The 13,043-nt window shown below is 33.2% G+C and overlaps 2 protein-coding genes across 2 annotated transcripts; both read right to left on the bottom strand.

The window, feature by feature from the left end:
* Window positions 1-4,827: 4,827 nt before the first annotated feature.
* Window positions 4,828-9,124, bottom strand: LOC138125470 (tRNA methyltransferase 10 homolog A). The gene is made up of 4 exons (XM_069040803.1): window positions 8,476-9,124; window positions 8,136-8,426; window positions 7,974-8,079; window positions 4,828-5,066 (listed from the first exon to the last, which is right to left on the bottom strand). Exons 1-4 carry the CDS (start codon window positions 8,869-8,871, stop codon window positions 4,876-4,878), a joined length of 984 nt encoding a protein of 327 aa, XP_068896904.1. The 5' UTR covers window positions 8,872-9,124; the 3' UTR covers window positions 4,828-4,875.
* A 100-nt stretch (window positions 9,125-9,224) lies between these two features.
* Window positions 9,225-13,043, bottom strand: LOC138125462 (uncharacterized). Its single transcript, XM_069040783.1, has 2 exons — window positions 12,901-13,043; window positions 9,225-12,760 (listed from the first exon to the last, which is right to left on the bottom strand). Exons 1-2 carry the CDS (start codon window positions 12,919-12,921, stop codon window positions 9,227-9,229), a joined length of 3,555 nt encoding a protein of 1,184 aa, XP_068896884.1. The 5' UTR covers window positions 12,922-13,043; the 3' UTR covers window positions 9,225-9,226.

Below are 13,043 nucleotides of genomic sequence, written 5' to 3'. Positions count from 1 at the left end.
TCAAAATAATTATAACTAAATAAGATGCTCAAAATTTATTTCGACCATTAACTTCCACACACCTTTCAATTTTGGAATAAAAACTCCGTGAAGTTCTTGTTGCAGGATCATTTCATATGGATGAAATTTCAAAAACTTTAAAGTTCTAATAATCGTGCTTTGTGAGACATTCAGTGTAGCCGCTACTACTCTTGTGCTTGTGTGTGGATTTTCAGTTACCTAATCAACAACGGCATTTTGAAAGTTAATATTTTTGGGGAGTGCATCCCTTACTCGTGGAAATTCTTTAATACTGCCAGTATCTTCAAACAGCTTTACAATTCATCTGATATTCATTTCGGAAAATTTATCATTTTGTTGACGGGCCTGAAGAATTCTTGCTGCGGCTCGATAGCACCAGTGACACTCTCCATACGTAAAAATAATATTAATTTCCTCTTGCTATGAGAACAACATCTTGTATAAAAGATTATTTCAAAGATTTCACGAACTTTTTTACTTTGACGTTGTCAAATAATAAATTAATTATGTTTTTTTTTTTGTAAATCAGTAAGCCGTGAAGTACTTTTTTTACGTAAATACACACTAGTGAATGAAGTCTGAAAATTGTCTTTATTTAACATTAATTTATTGGTCAATAATAAGCACTAGGATAATTATTAGGCAGAAAATCTACACAGAAACATTTGATATGCATGTTAAAAGTTATAATGTTAGGAAATGCTGAAAATAAATTTTTTTCATTAATTTTTTTCTTGAATATTCCTCTTCTGTCCAGATCCTTGTTAATTTTTGTAGTGCCTATGTAAAGAGGGCAATGCAGCCTTTATTAAGACTAAATATCGTTGAGCAGTCATTTAAAATAACGAAGATATTCAAATATAAAGTTTAAGCAGACGCACCCTGTATAATAATAATAGTCGCCGAAAATGAAAAAATGTTTAGGTTATGTTTACACTTCAGGTGTCATGACATTAGCACCAGTCAGCACAGTCATCAGTTTTCCACCAAATCCGTTTCCCTATTCATCACATTTTTGCACAACATAAATGTTCAACACAAAAAAAACTTATGATTGACAGTCCACCGATGTTGAAATTCACCGCAAAAAGTTGAGGAATTTAAAAACGCTACCTATGCTACAGAGGGGCAAAAATCAAATATATTCGAATTCCACAGGACTCTTGATGTATGTTCTTTTAGAGACACTATGCCCTACCATATATTTATTTACTCTCGTGTCAAAAATAAATTACTCCCTAGAATTCGAACTTTTAGGGAAATAACGTTTCTCATGTTGTGTGTAACTAGAATTTTCAAAAGTTATTTTGAATGCCTAAGGTTGGTTACTTTGAATTGAGAGATTAAATCCAAATAAATATGCCGCGAGTAACCAAAATTGATTGTGAAACGAAAAATCATCTATCACTTAGCAAGAAATTAGTCATTTGCAACTGTTACAATTAATTTGCTGTCTTACATTTTTGGGATATCTTTTGTTTGTCACCAGAAACCACATAGCCTCCAACCTAACCGAATTTATTTTTGACACATGAGTAGGTAGTCTTTAGTCACTTGGTAGCTAAGTATTTTATAGAAATATTTTTCATTACTTTACAGATTACATAGAAACTTATATCTATTTGCCATATTTCGCCTATACCAAAAAAATTCTTTAACTCCACTCAGATTACTGCATCACAACTTTCCCCTACTAAACTTTAAAGTTGGGAAAAACTTTGTGAAACTGCTTTGATATTTACATTTACCGATAATATAACAGGTATCAGTTTACATTCATTGTTTAAGTCAAGTTTAGCTTTATTTCGTACACACAAAGATAAAATTCATGTTAAGGATTAGGTACGATTTTTACGGTAACTTGAACATGTTTCCTCTCAAAACTTGTTATAAACTCGGATTTCTTACATTAATTTACAAACTTCTCTTAATTTTCTTACATTGTCTACTATTGTATTGTGGCTGTGCTTTCTATACCAAGCGTGCATCAACATTAATTACCTAAACAATACAATCTTTTTTTTTGATAAATAATAAAACCATATTTTGTTTAACAAAAATTAAACCCAAGTGTTTCATATCACGCTCACAGAACAGTGAAAATTTAAATTAATATAATAAACGAAACCTTGGATTTGTTCTATTTCATATAAAAATGGATCTCCACATAAATTATGTCGAACTTATTAAAAAAAATTGTTGTTTAATGCAACCCACAATACATTTGCAAAGTAAACCAGGAAATAGATGCGGACAATATCCAGGTTTACTTCGCATATGTATTGTGGATTGCTTTTTCAATTCCGTCGGGCTAATTATCACTCGTGAAATACCCTGTATAATATTTAGTTGTTCTTGAAATATTTTCATTCCTAAATAAAATAGTATCGACACAAAATCTTTTATAGCTAAGAATTTCTTCCATGCACAAATTTTAAAATATTTATACAGAGTATTTTTTAAATGCTAGTACTATGCCGGCCAAAAAATTTTGGCCGTCATTGTCTGTCAATTAAAAAAAAAAAAATTGTAATCGAACGTTATTTTTTGGGTGGTAAATTTCAAAACTCAAAATTATTTTGTCATTTCTACTACACAGAACGTTTACCTCAGGTTATCTATGTACGATTGCTCTAATTTTGTTCATTCATGTCGGATTTTTGGAATATCTGAGCTTCAAACAGTTCAAATTGATTGTCAAAATGACAAGAATCGAAAGTGGGGTTACAATTCCTAAATGTTTATTTACATTTTACTTGAATGTCAAGAAAGTGACGGCCAAAATTTTTTGGCCGCCATAGTACAAAAAAAACCTGGGTCATCTAGAAGTTCCAAAGAGTGCACAAAACCATTTTTTTAATCTAAAAAGGTAGGGATAAACTGACCCTGTCCATGCACATTCTACGCCACAGACACAACAATAGTAAACAATAAGTTAAACAATAGCAACCCAACAATGCTATGAACAAAAATACAACAAAATTATTACCCCAATTACGTTTTTAATTACCTTTAATTCAGTAGCGTACCTACTGACAATTTTAACCAATTTTTAATGTATTTTTATCGCGAAAACGAAGACTTTTATTGGAGAATTTTTTTGTATATGAGTTCTACTCATCCTCACCTATTACCAGTCTTTTTTTGTACTAGCATTTAAAAAACACCCTGTACCCCAATAGACCTATGATTACCTCTTTTTTTTTCTGACAACTTCTTCGTTGATTTTTATTAAATATAAATGATTCTTCTAAGAACTATTGTTTTAAGAACATTACCATAAAGTAAAGTATACAAAAGGTTTAAAGACTAAATCCTTTTATTTTCATACAGCTCGTTACAACCCTTTGTTTAATTTCACCAAAAACTACCCTTATTCGTCGGTTGCATGTTGACACACAATTTCTACTAAAACAAAGCAATTTCAATTATAATCAGTTCAAGATCCACACCCAAGAGTATTAATGGAATAAATTCATACAGCGACGACATTGTATTAACAATAGTGACATTTTGTTATTATAATAATACGACAACCCAACTAGTATGAAAGCACTACCATAATTCTATCAGCAAAGTTAAGCCATATCGCGTGTGGTCCGTGTTTGGATGGGGGGCCACCGGAGAAACTGCGCTCCATCCTAATGTCAATACTTAATCGAAAATACTTCACTTGATTTTAATATTGTTTGTAATCCATAATGTATAAACACTCCGACGAGTATGTCGATGCCCGAAATTCCGCGTCCCTAACCGTACTATCGCGGCCATCCAAAAGTGAACGGTTTTTTTTAATAGTTTGATTTTTACTTTAAATCATAGGCGTCCTAAAATGTCAAAGTTTGACACTAGCGTTAAAAAAATTATTTAAACTATTTTTTTGTAAATGCCACATCTCACTCCGATTCAGACAACTAGGGCTATTGCAAAGCTAGAAGAAAATTGGTCGTTGGCTTCTGTGGTGTGAGAATTACATTGCAATAAGACTTGCATCTTCAATATAAAGAGGCGTTGGCAAAAAAACAGGCTTGCAAAGTCAATACGAATAGGTTTTGGAAAGGTTTCTTTACTAAAGTTTACTTTCACGTTAATAATGTATTAACTACTTCTCAACCTCATTTTTATTAAAAAATATTTATTACAACTTTTTATTATTAAAATAGTAACGCCTGCTGCACGAACGCCAATGAATACAGCCTGATTTAATCTAACGAAAAATACGAAAATTTTCGCAAGCTATCGTTCACTTTTGGATGGCCGCGATTGTACCTACTAGTTAACTTATCATTCAATTATTTATTTGTGTATCAAGGCCAAAAAGTGCATCTTTTTCGCCCGAATCAAAGTTTTCTGGCTGAGGCGCAGACGAGGCTTGAAAAAAGACGAGGACAAAAGGCACTTTTTGTATCCACCTTTTTCAAATAGATGTATATCTATTAATACATATTAATTTTTTTATAGTATCTATTTGTTATCAACTTGCCAACAAAACTAGAAATTTACTATCTGCAATACAATTACTTATTTAAATAATTTATGGTGACAGGACAATTATCGGTTTTGTCGGTGTCGTTGCTAACTTACGCCACGGTCAGCGTCCGAAAAAGAGTTACTTTTCGTCCGCTTATGAGTACGTAAAATTACTCTTTTCATTAAAGGTGCCTAAAAAATATTTTCAAAAACCACAACAATTTTTCTCTTGCTCCATTGTCAGTGTGATTTAAAATTGTTTCGATTTTCTTGTATAGGGAAGACAGAGGATACAGATGGAATATGAAAAGTGGATAATAATAAAATCAACACATGTATAAAATAATAATTTATTTTTCTTTTTGATTTGCAACAAATTCAGCATTACAAATCACTGGGATCACATTTTACACTGCCATTGTCACTTGTATTATCGTCAACGGATTGTGAATTCATCTCCTCTTCGTCCTCTGAACTCTTGGATGCTGACACTTTCTCTATCCGTTTTGGTAAAATTACTTCGAAAGCTTCCTTAAACGTCTTGCCTTCACTGACTCTCAACAAAATTTCAAAAACTAAAAAAGACAAAAAAAACATCGAATATTTTTCTGTTTAAATTATATTTCTACCAAATAAGATAAAAGACGATGTTTTAAAAATAGTAGTTTTAACAGTTTTATACGTATTTCGAAAAATTGTTTTGGGCACAACCTGTATTGAAGTAAATCCTGCAATCATTATCCACACAAATAGGACGGAATATTTATTAATAATAGTAATAATTACAGTGTGTTACGAAAAATCTACTTTGACATTATTGTCAATCAAGGATATATCTGCATCAAATACCATCGATTGATTTCGAAATAAAAAACGGGATAATGTTTGTTTTTATTAAACATAATCTCAAACCACGTATAGCTAGCGTTTTATAGGATGATAAAGATAAATTTTTTATTGGCTTTCAATGTAATAATTTCCTTGTAGGCATAAACATTTTATGGTATTTTTACAAGCAATAGGAAAAGAACCAGATTGTACCAGTCACGATGCAAATCTCTAATTGGCGATATTGGCAATAAACCCGGATGTTACAAAGTTACCAATTTTAATGACGTTGAGGCTAATTCGTGTTAACACGATGGCCAATCGTCAAATGCGCGTTGTTCGCGAATTGGAAATTTTATTGTCTATTTACAATAAACTCGAAACAGTCGGGTTTATTCCGTATTACAAACGTACAATGATTTGAATAAAAAACAAAATACAGAAAATCGAATAAATTTAACGATTCTATCGACGAATTTAATTATTGCATTTTTATTTTTCTACTTATTACTGCTGCTTATCATTGTTATCTTAGACAGTTTTCAATCTTTTGCTTCACAAATTTCTAGAATTACCATCCAAGAAAAATTCTAAATACATAGAAGAACAAGTACACAAAGATCCTAGAAAAAACTTGATTATTTTTCAAGCGATGTTTTTACGTGGCTTAAGATCCCTTTGCAGATTTGATTGACCAAATAATAAACAGCATTAACATCCTATGCAAAACAGAAAACACTTCCTCACGTTAACATCAAGTTCTGATTTCATCAATTCAAATTTCAATACCAAACTGGCAACAGGATTGTTATAAACATAAAATCAGTTGTCGATACAAGCAGGAAAAAATCGCACTGGAACTATTTCAAGAAACTTTGTCGAGAAGATTCACAATTTGTCTTTGAACTAGGAACCTAGAACATCGTTGTACGTTCAACTTAGATCGAAACCAATTTAATAAAAAAACTTCATTCTCAAAGGACACATCATTGGATTTATTTCGTCTACAGTTCATTCAACATTTTTCATTCTCCCTTATAACGGGCCTTCAAATAAATTTATATTTAGAGCAACCTATGGAAATTCAATTGTTGGCAACATTTTTCCAGCGTAGAAAATGACACAAGAAACGCATTTTAACGAAATAAAATTAGGTTAGGAAATATTTTTAATTTTTGTAGTGCATTCTCCCCGTAGATTCTCCCTATTCCCCCTCCACGGAATATGACAATATGAAATTGGGAAAAAGCTTACTATGTAACCTGTGTAACTCCGGAGAATAATTGGTTACCTACAAAAATTACTATACACTGTTAACAGAATTAGAAATTAGAAATTCAAACGTGATCTTAGTAATCCGATTTCAGAAAAATGAAACAATAGTGTCAATCAAATGTGTCAAAATAATTATATTTTTGCAAATAAATCAGACACTATTCGTGAATCACCCTGTATACGAAATCTTCAGGTTTTTATTTATTTCTTTTTAGATAAATTTTGATGTCAAATAAGCATCGGGTGTTCATTTAATTTTCCCGTCGACACAACAAACACGACAAACAAGTGTGCTCCGCTATTGGAAGAAATTTCAGTCCACTAAGCATCCATCAACTATGTGCCAAGCTGTTTTGGTCGACCTATAGGTCGGTGTAATGTGCTGGGAAAATATTTTTTTTAAATTTTGATAGTTTTAAGCATGATCGCTGCAGCGTCAGAAATAAACATCAATAATTTTTCACCCCCTGAATTTGACACTTGGCAATACCTTGCTTAATTCTTTCACATATCTCTTCGGTATTCACAGAATTCCTGCATTCGGTAGAATTTAGGAAGAGTTCATAAGGAATTTGTAGATTTAAAATGCCAACAATAACATTTACAACGCATCTTCCTTTTATATCTGTCGTCTCGTCCGCACTTACCCATTTACAATTGTCAGAAAGTTTTGTCTTTATTGTATTGTCAATATTGTCATTGTTTCGTCATGTGTACGTGTCACAGCGTTTTCTAATTGTTGATTCGTCTGATATAAGTATCTCGTCCAGTATATTTTTAAGAAATACACGAAGACGTGCATAATGTATACTCTAAATCTAAATCAAAGTAGAAATCAAACCAATTCCAAAGAAAATCAGTAAAATTAAAGAGGCTTCAAAATAAGTAGAAAACCAAAAATCTACCGTGCAATGAACAATTACTTAGATAAAGGGCGGCTATGACTTTGACAGCGTCAGATTTTTCGTATCTTTCCTAACTCAGCCAATAAACGTCAAACAACTGTCACTATGAATCAAATTTTAACGCAAAAAAGGTTTTTACTTCAAAACATAAAAGATTCATCACTGGATCCTAATGATGTTCTCAATAATGGAGAATGGACATATTAAAAAAATACATTGCTGTTGCCTGTTTGGCCGAATTTCGGTAAAAATTTCCGAATTTAAATTGAAAGAGATATGCAACCAAAAATACTTTCGTGCATCCATACCAGCTGATTGTATAGATTCGGACACGCGTTCCAAATTCCAAAGGCTTCTTTGATCTAAATAATTATTGTTGACCGCACGGTATATGAGCTATTCTGCGCCCCACTCTAACCGATATCAAAGGCGACATTGCGATTGGGACTATTTCATCCAAACATTAGTAATTACCTTGATTTATAGTTAACACTTTCCTATGATTTAACCAAAAATATTCACTTATAGGAAGCTGACCATGATCTATTCCTTGTTCTAATGCCTTTTTATAGCAAATACCCTACAATAATACACAAATAAATACATGATGTGACTAAACCTGCACACTTACTTTACCTTATGAAAATTATGGTCAACTAAACCTCCAATAATATAAACTTTATCTTGCTGCAACTCAGTGATAACCTTATCACTTTCACTACTTAAATATATCAATTTTTCTTTAGGAAACATATCCAAATAATCTTCAGAATGAAAATTTATGTCCCAGTTTTCATACCCATGATGCTTGGCCATTTCACTTTTACACTTATCTTTGAAACTTGTCAAATATAACTGCATCGGAGCTTCAGCCCTTCTATTTTCAGTATACACCCTAAGTATTTGTTTAATTGTCTTTGCCATATCCTAGAATAACAAAATTATATACTGTTCATTAACACACAAGAAAATTTACCTTATCTATCATCAACTCATCAAAACTCAAATCAATGCACACTCCAATTTTACAAGGACTGTCTTTCATTTTCATCCTCTTCAACTGCTTCCGACTCGGCCCCAAATCGACGTTATTTAACTTCGCTTGAATCCGCTTTTCTTTAGTACGCTGTCTCTCTTTTGCTCGCTTTTCTCTTTTGACTTGTTGCCATTTTAAACACTTCTTGTACTTTTTCAACTGACGTTTGGTCAGTTTTGATATTTCCACACCGTTAAAATACTTAACTGGCTCGGAGTCTTCAGCTTCTGCATTTTCGTCTGGTTCTGAAGAGGTTATAATTTGTTTCTTGGTGGCAGACTCTGACTCGTCGATTTCTAGTATTCGTTTTCTATTCGGGTCCTCACACGAACTCATATTTGATTTATGTCTATTTCAATACGGGATATTTTTCAAAATATAAATTTTAAAAACACTATAACCTAACTTTTGTCAGGACAACTTTGACACATCGACGACGTCACGTGTTTACCACAGACTGATAAACGAAAGATGTCCGTTCATAGAATTAAAGATCTTTTCTAACAAGGATCAAAAAGTAATAAAAACAGATCTCACAGTCAGAATAGATAAACGCAGGCCTAATAAACCCTTTTAAGAAATATTATTGAAAATGCAAGCAGCTCTACCAAATGAGCAACAAGCACAAATAATTTTAAAAAAGATCGATAGATTTCAAGTCAAGAGATCATCACATAATTCTCTCATACATTCAGTCATTTATTTCTTCTAATATTTGTTTAACACCTTCCCGAGATTCTTCTACAGCTACCTCGTAAGGAGTTAGCTTATTGCTACCCGGTCCCGAAATGTCAAAATCCATTAAATTTTTCAAAATAATTTCGTGTCCTAACATGATTGCCAGTTGTACGGCGGCACGTCCGTGTGTCTCTTCATTTTTTACGTGCTTCCTAAACCCGTCTATCCCAAGTAATATTTTAACAACCTCCACATTATTCTTCTCTACTGCAGCAAACAACAAATTATCATATTCTAGAGTTACAACCCACGTTTCCAAAGAATTTAAATACTGCGCAAATTTCGTTAGCAACGTGACACACTCTAACTTGATACATCTATGTAACAACCATCTAACATCTAAACAAATTTTCAGTTTTGATAAGTCTAAGTCAAAATATTGCAAAATTTTGTCAATTACTACAACATTTCTTGTTCTGTCAGCATATTCAACTGGAGTTAGCTTCAACAACTTGTCACAATTCGCCTTCGGGTCAATTTTTTGCAACAAGATGTCAACATATTTTGTATCAAGTTTCGGTTTCCAAGAACAAGCTAAGTGAAGAGCGTTTCTTCCCAACTCGTCAGTACAACTGAGATCTTCAACAGAACACCTTTCAATTTTTTTACAATTCTGGTCTAACACCGCTCCTAGAATATCTACATGTCTGGTCAAAATTCTATCGAAAAATAATCGAACCATTGAGAATGTTTTACTTGAAAATATATGAATGAACAGTTTTTTCACCTTTTTAGTGTGCTTCCAGTTCTCTGCTAACCACGTTGCTGCAAAGTACTCGGCATATGTCTGGTGCAAGAAAACTGGAGTGTTGTCAAAACCCACTTGCGTTATAATCCCTAATTTTTCTTGCCCCTCTCGGATTTTCTTCAAGAAATTGATGTTTTTTTGTTTGATAAAATGCTTGGCTTGTTGACCAAAAACGGTAATCAGAGAACATATTTGATGGTTAGATATATTACTTTCTCTTAGTTTTTCTTTAAAATCGTCGTAACAGATGGGATTGCAATCGTTCAAATATTTTTCTTCAAAAATGGTCATTTTCGCATCAATGAAATTTTCGTACAGTTCTAGAACATTTATGTTCTTGAAATTGGACACGTTTTTTGACAAACTATTGTTAATTGTTTCACAAAGCATGGACATCTGCAAAGGTACGCCAAATAATTTATGATCAAAAGTTTTCAAAAAAGTGAACATGATGTCGTGAAATAATGTTTGCAAGTTGTCAGACAGAAAACTAACTTTATAGGTTATAATAAAGTTTCGTTTTTCTGCTAAACTGAAAGAACGGATTGAATAACAAAGCACGTTGAATCTTTTTTCCAGAAGAGAGGTCCCTATTGGTCTAATCGTGATACACTGAATCATATTTTTTGACTTAAAGTAATCAATGATGTCCAAAACTTTATCGGTAAATTTTGGGGAAATTTCATCAAATCCGTCGAACAAAAATATGACGTTTTGAGCCTTTGCAAAGAGATCGAAGCAAATTTTTGTTAATTTGCTCTTGGTATTTGTGTAGTTGTAAAAGTATTCCAGAGGATCTACAGAATTCTGCTCCTCAAAATATTTTGAATGCTCGATTAAGTCGATTTTGATCATCCAAAAATTTTGGGGACTACTTTGACACATGTGGTTTATCAAACTAGATTTGCCCATCCCCGGAACGGCACTGATCACATTGATGGGATTATTGACAAAAGAGAAAAAATCTTTCTCTTCAACCGCCTTGCCATTTTCATTGATAAACTGTTTCAACAAATCCACCGGAGCTGTACTCTCTATCCACTTAAGACTACAAGAACCTGACACTCTCTGAGTGATGAGAAAAATGTGATATCTATTTTGAAATCTGCTCAAAAATAACCTCACCACCTTCATACTAGAACTGTAATGTGCCAAGAAAATATTCTGCTCGGACCCAGACGCGTCACTTTCTACTCCTTTAAACTCGACGACGCGCGATGGAAAGCGATCTTTTACTAACTCGTAGTGAATGTTCAAATCGCAGAAAATGAAAACGATTTCGTTTCGGATATATTTCAAAGCGCTAAGTTCGACGTGAAATTCTGAAATTTTTCTTTCGATGTAGGGTTTCGGTACGTGATGTGTTGAAGCTGTCCCGACAAACTGATTTTCCATCATTTCCAAGAAAACATCTGGAGTAATGTTTTGTAGAAAATGATCGTCGATGTCGATCATTTCTTTCAACGAAATCTGAAATCTGTCCTGAATCTTCACACGAAGAGTCAAAAGTGCTTCAAAAGTGTCATCATGAAAATCTACAACGTCTGTCAAATCTCTAAATGTTGAAAATTCCGAAAAATACGCATCGATGTTGGTCTCTTCCGTGCACACCACAAAATATTTCTTCTTTGCTGTTGACAAAACAACTTGAAAAATTTTCGATAACATGTTGCACTTGACATTGCCAACTGATAAAATCAACGGAACTAGGCCAGTTTTCCAGAACGCAAGATACAGATCTCGTAATGAAAGTTTGCCGCCTATTGTTTTGTTGAGTAGATAACGCTTAGGAACTGTGACGTCAGTTTTATCTAATTTGACAGAAGGCGTCATCCATTTGTCCTTACTCCACTTTTCTTTCAATTGAATTTTTTGGATGACAGTGTACCAAATTTTTGGGGCCGAATTTTGAAAATCTTGAATAAATGTAATGTTTACTTTCTCCAACATGCTGTTCCAAATATTGACAAATTTTAAATCTTCGAATTCACTGATGGGAGGTTGTGCAATGTAGGGTGTTAACAACAATCCGCACACTTCAGTGATAAACTCATTTCTTGTCAGTTTGTAGTGTGGTCCAAGTTGCCCCCTTCTCCATTTCTCCACAAAATCGAATAACCCTCCAAAAATATCTTCAGTACTTTCGAATTCGGTTTGGATTAAATTTCGAATTTCTGTTACACTTTTATCGTGGTCGTTCTGATTAGTGTAAACAAAAAATCGAGAAAGAAATGCGCTTTTCGAGCTTGGGTCGTTATTGTTGCTAAACTGGAAACTTCGTCGGTTTGCTAATGGTGGAACTTCAGGTATGACGCTCTCCCTTTTCTTCAAATGATGATTGTGCCAACGGAACTCTTCGACAGTTTTGCTGTACCCCCCCGTAGTGTACAACACAAAATAAACACTCTCCAATTCTCTTGCACTAGAAAACTGTTCTCTAATTTTCTTGTAGCTCTTGTAGTATTTATCCAAACTGTAGTCACCCTTGACACTGGTGACATTTTCTATGGTCATGTTTTGTTTGGTGTGTTTAAGTTGTACTGCAAGAGTGATTGTTTTGTTATCTTTGTAAACTATTTCAAAAACTGCATCGTCAAAATCGCACCAAAACTTGTTGTTCGTCGAGATTTTGAAATTCTTTATTCTACTGTCGAATGACAGCTTAAGGGCGAACAATATGATAATGACCAGTTCGTATTCTTTTCCGAAATCTTTCGTGCCCTGTCTCAGCTCATATATCTGAAAATCCAGATTGTCAAAAATCTTGTTCTCGTTCTGCTACTTTTGTACTATATAAAGGACTAGCAAAAGTACTTGCACATAAATAGGAATTTATTGCAATGACTAAAAATAACTATTGTTAGAACAAAATAATTTACCTGTAAATCTTCTTCATCCATTGTAAAAATTCAAGAAGCACAAAATGCCGCAAACACCTCTCATGACTTTCAAAATAAGTGTTCAATGAAATTGTGAAATGGTTCTAATAAGCATTTATACAACAATAGCGAATTCGAGGTGA

Source organism: Tenebrio molitor, chromosome 3 (assembly GCF_963966145.1).
Source record: "Tenebrio molitor chromosome 3, icTenMoli1.1, whole genome shotgun sequence".
In the NCBI taxonomy this organism is placed as follows: Eukaryota; Metazoa; Arthropoda; class Insecta; order Coleoptera; family Tenebrionidae; genus Tenebrio; species Tenebrio molitor.
The sequence above is the reverse complement of the archived record's forward strand: the minus strand, read 5'-3'. Positions and strand labels throughout refer to the sequence as shown.

Excerpts from the sequence above, each read along its gene's own strand:
- LOC138125470 (XM_069040803.1), bottom strand. The coding sequence starts at position 8,871 with ATGAGTTCGTGTGAGGACCCGAATAGAAAACGAATACTAGAAATCGAC. Across the intron at positions 8,427-8,475 it reads ATGAGTTGATGATAGATAAG|GATATGGCAAAGACAATTAA; the intron begins GTAAATTTTCTT and ends TTGTTATTCTAG. Across the intron at positions 8,080-8,135 it reads TTGACCATAATTTTCATAAG|GGTATTTGCTATAAAAAGGC; the intron begins GTAAAGTAAGTG and ends GTATTATTGTAG.
- LOC138125462 (XM_069040783.1), bottom strand. The coding sequence starts at position 12,921 with ATGGATGAAGAAGATTTACAG. Across the intron at positions 12,761-12,900 it reads TGGATGAAGAAGATTTACAG|ATATATGAGCTGAGACAGGG; the intron begins GTAAATTATTTT and ends CTGGATTTTCAG.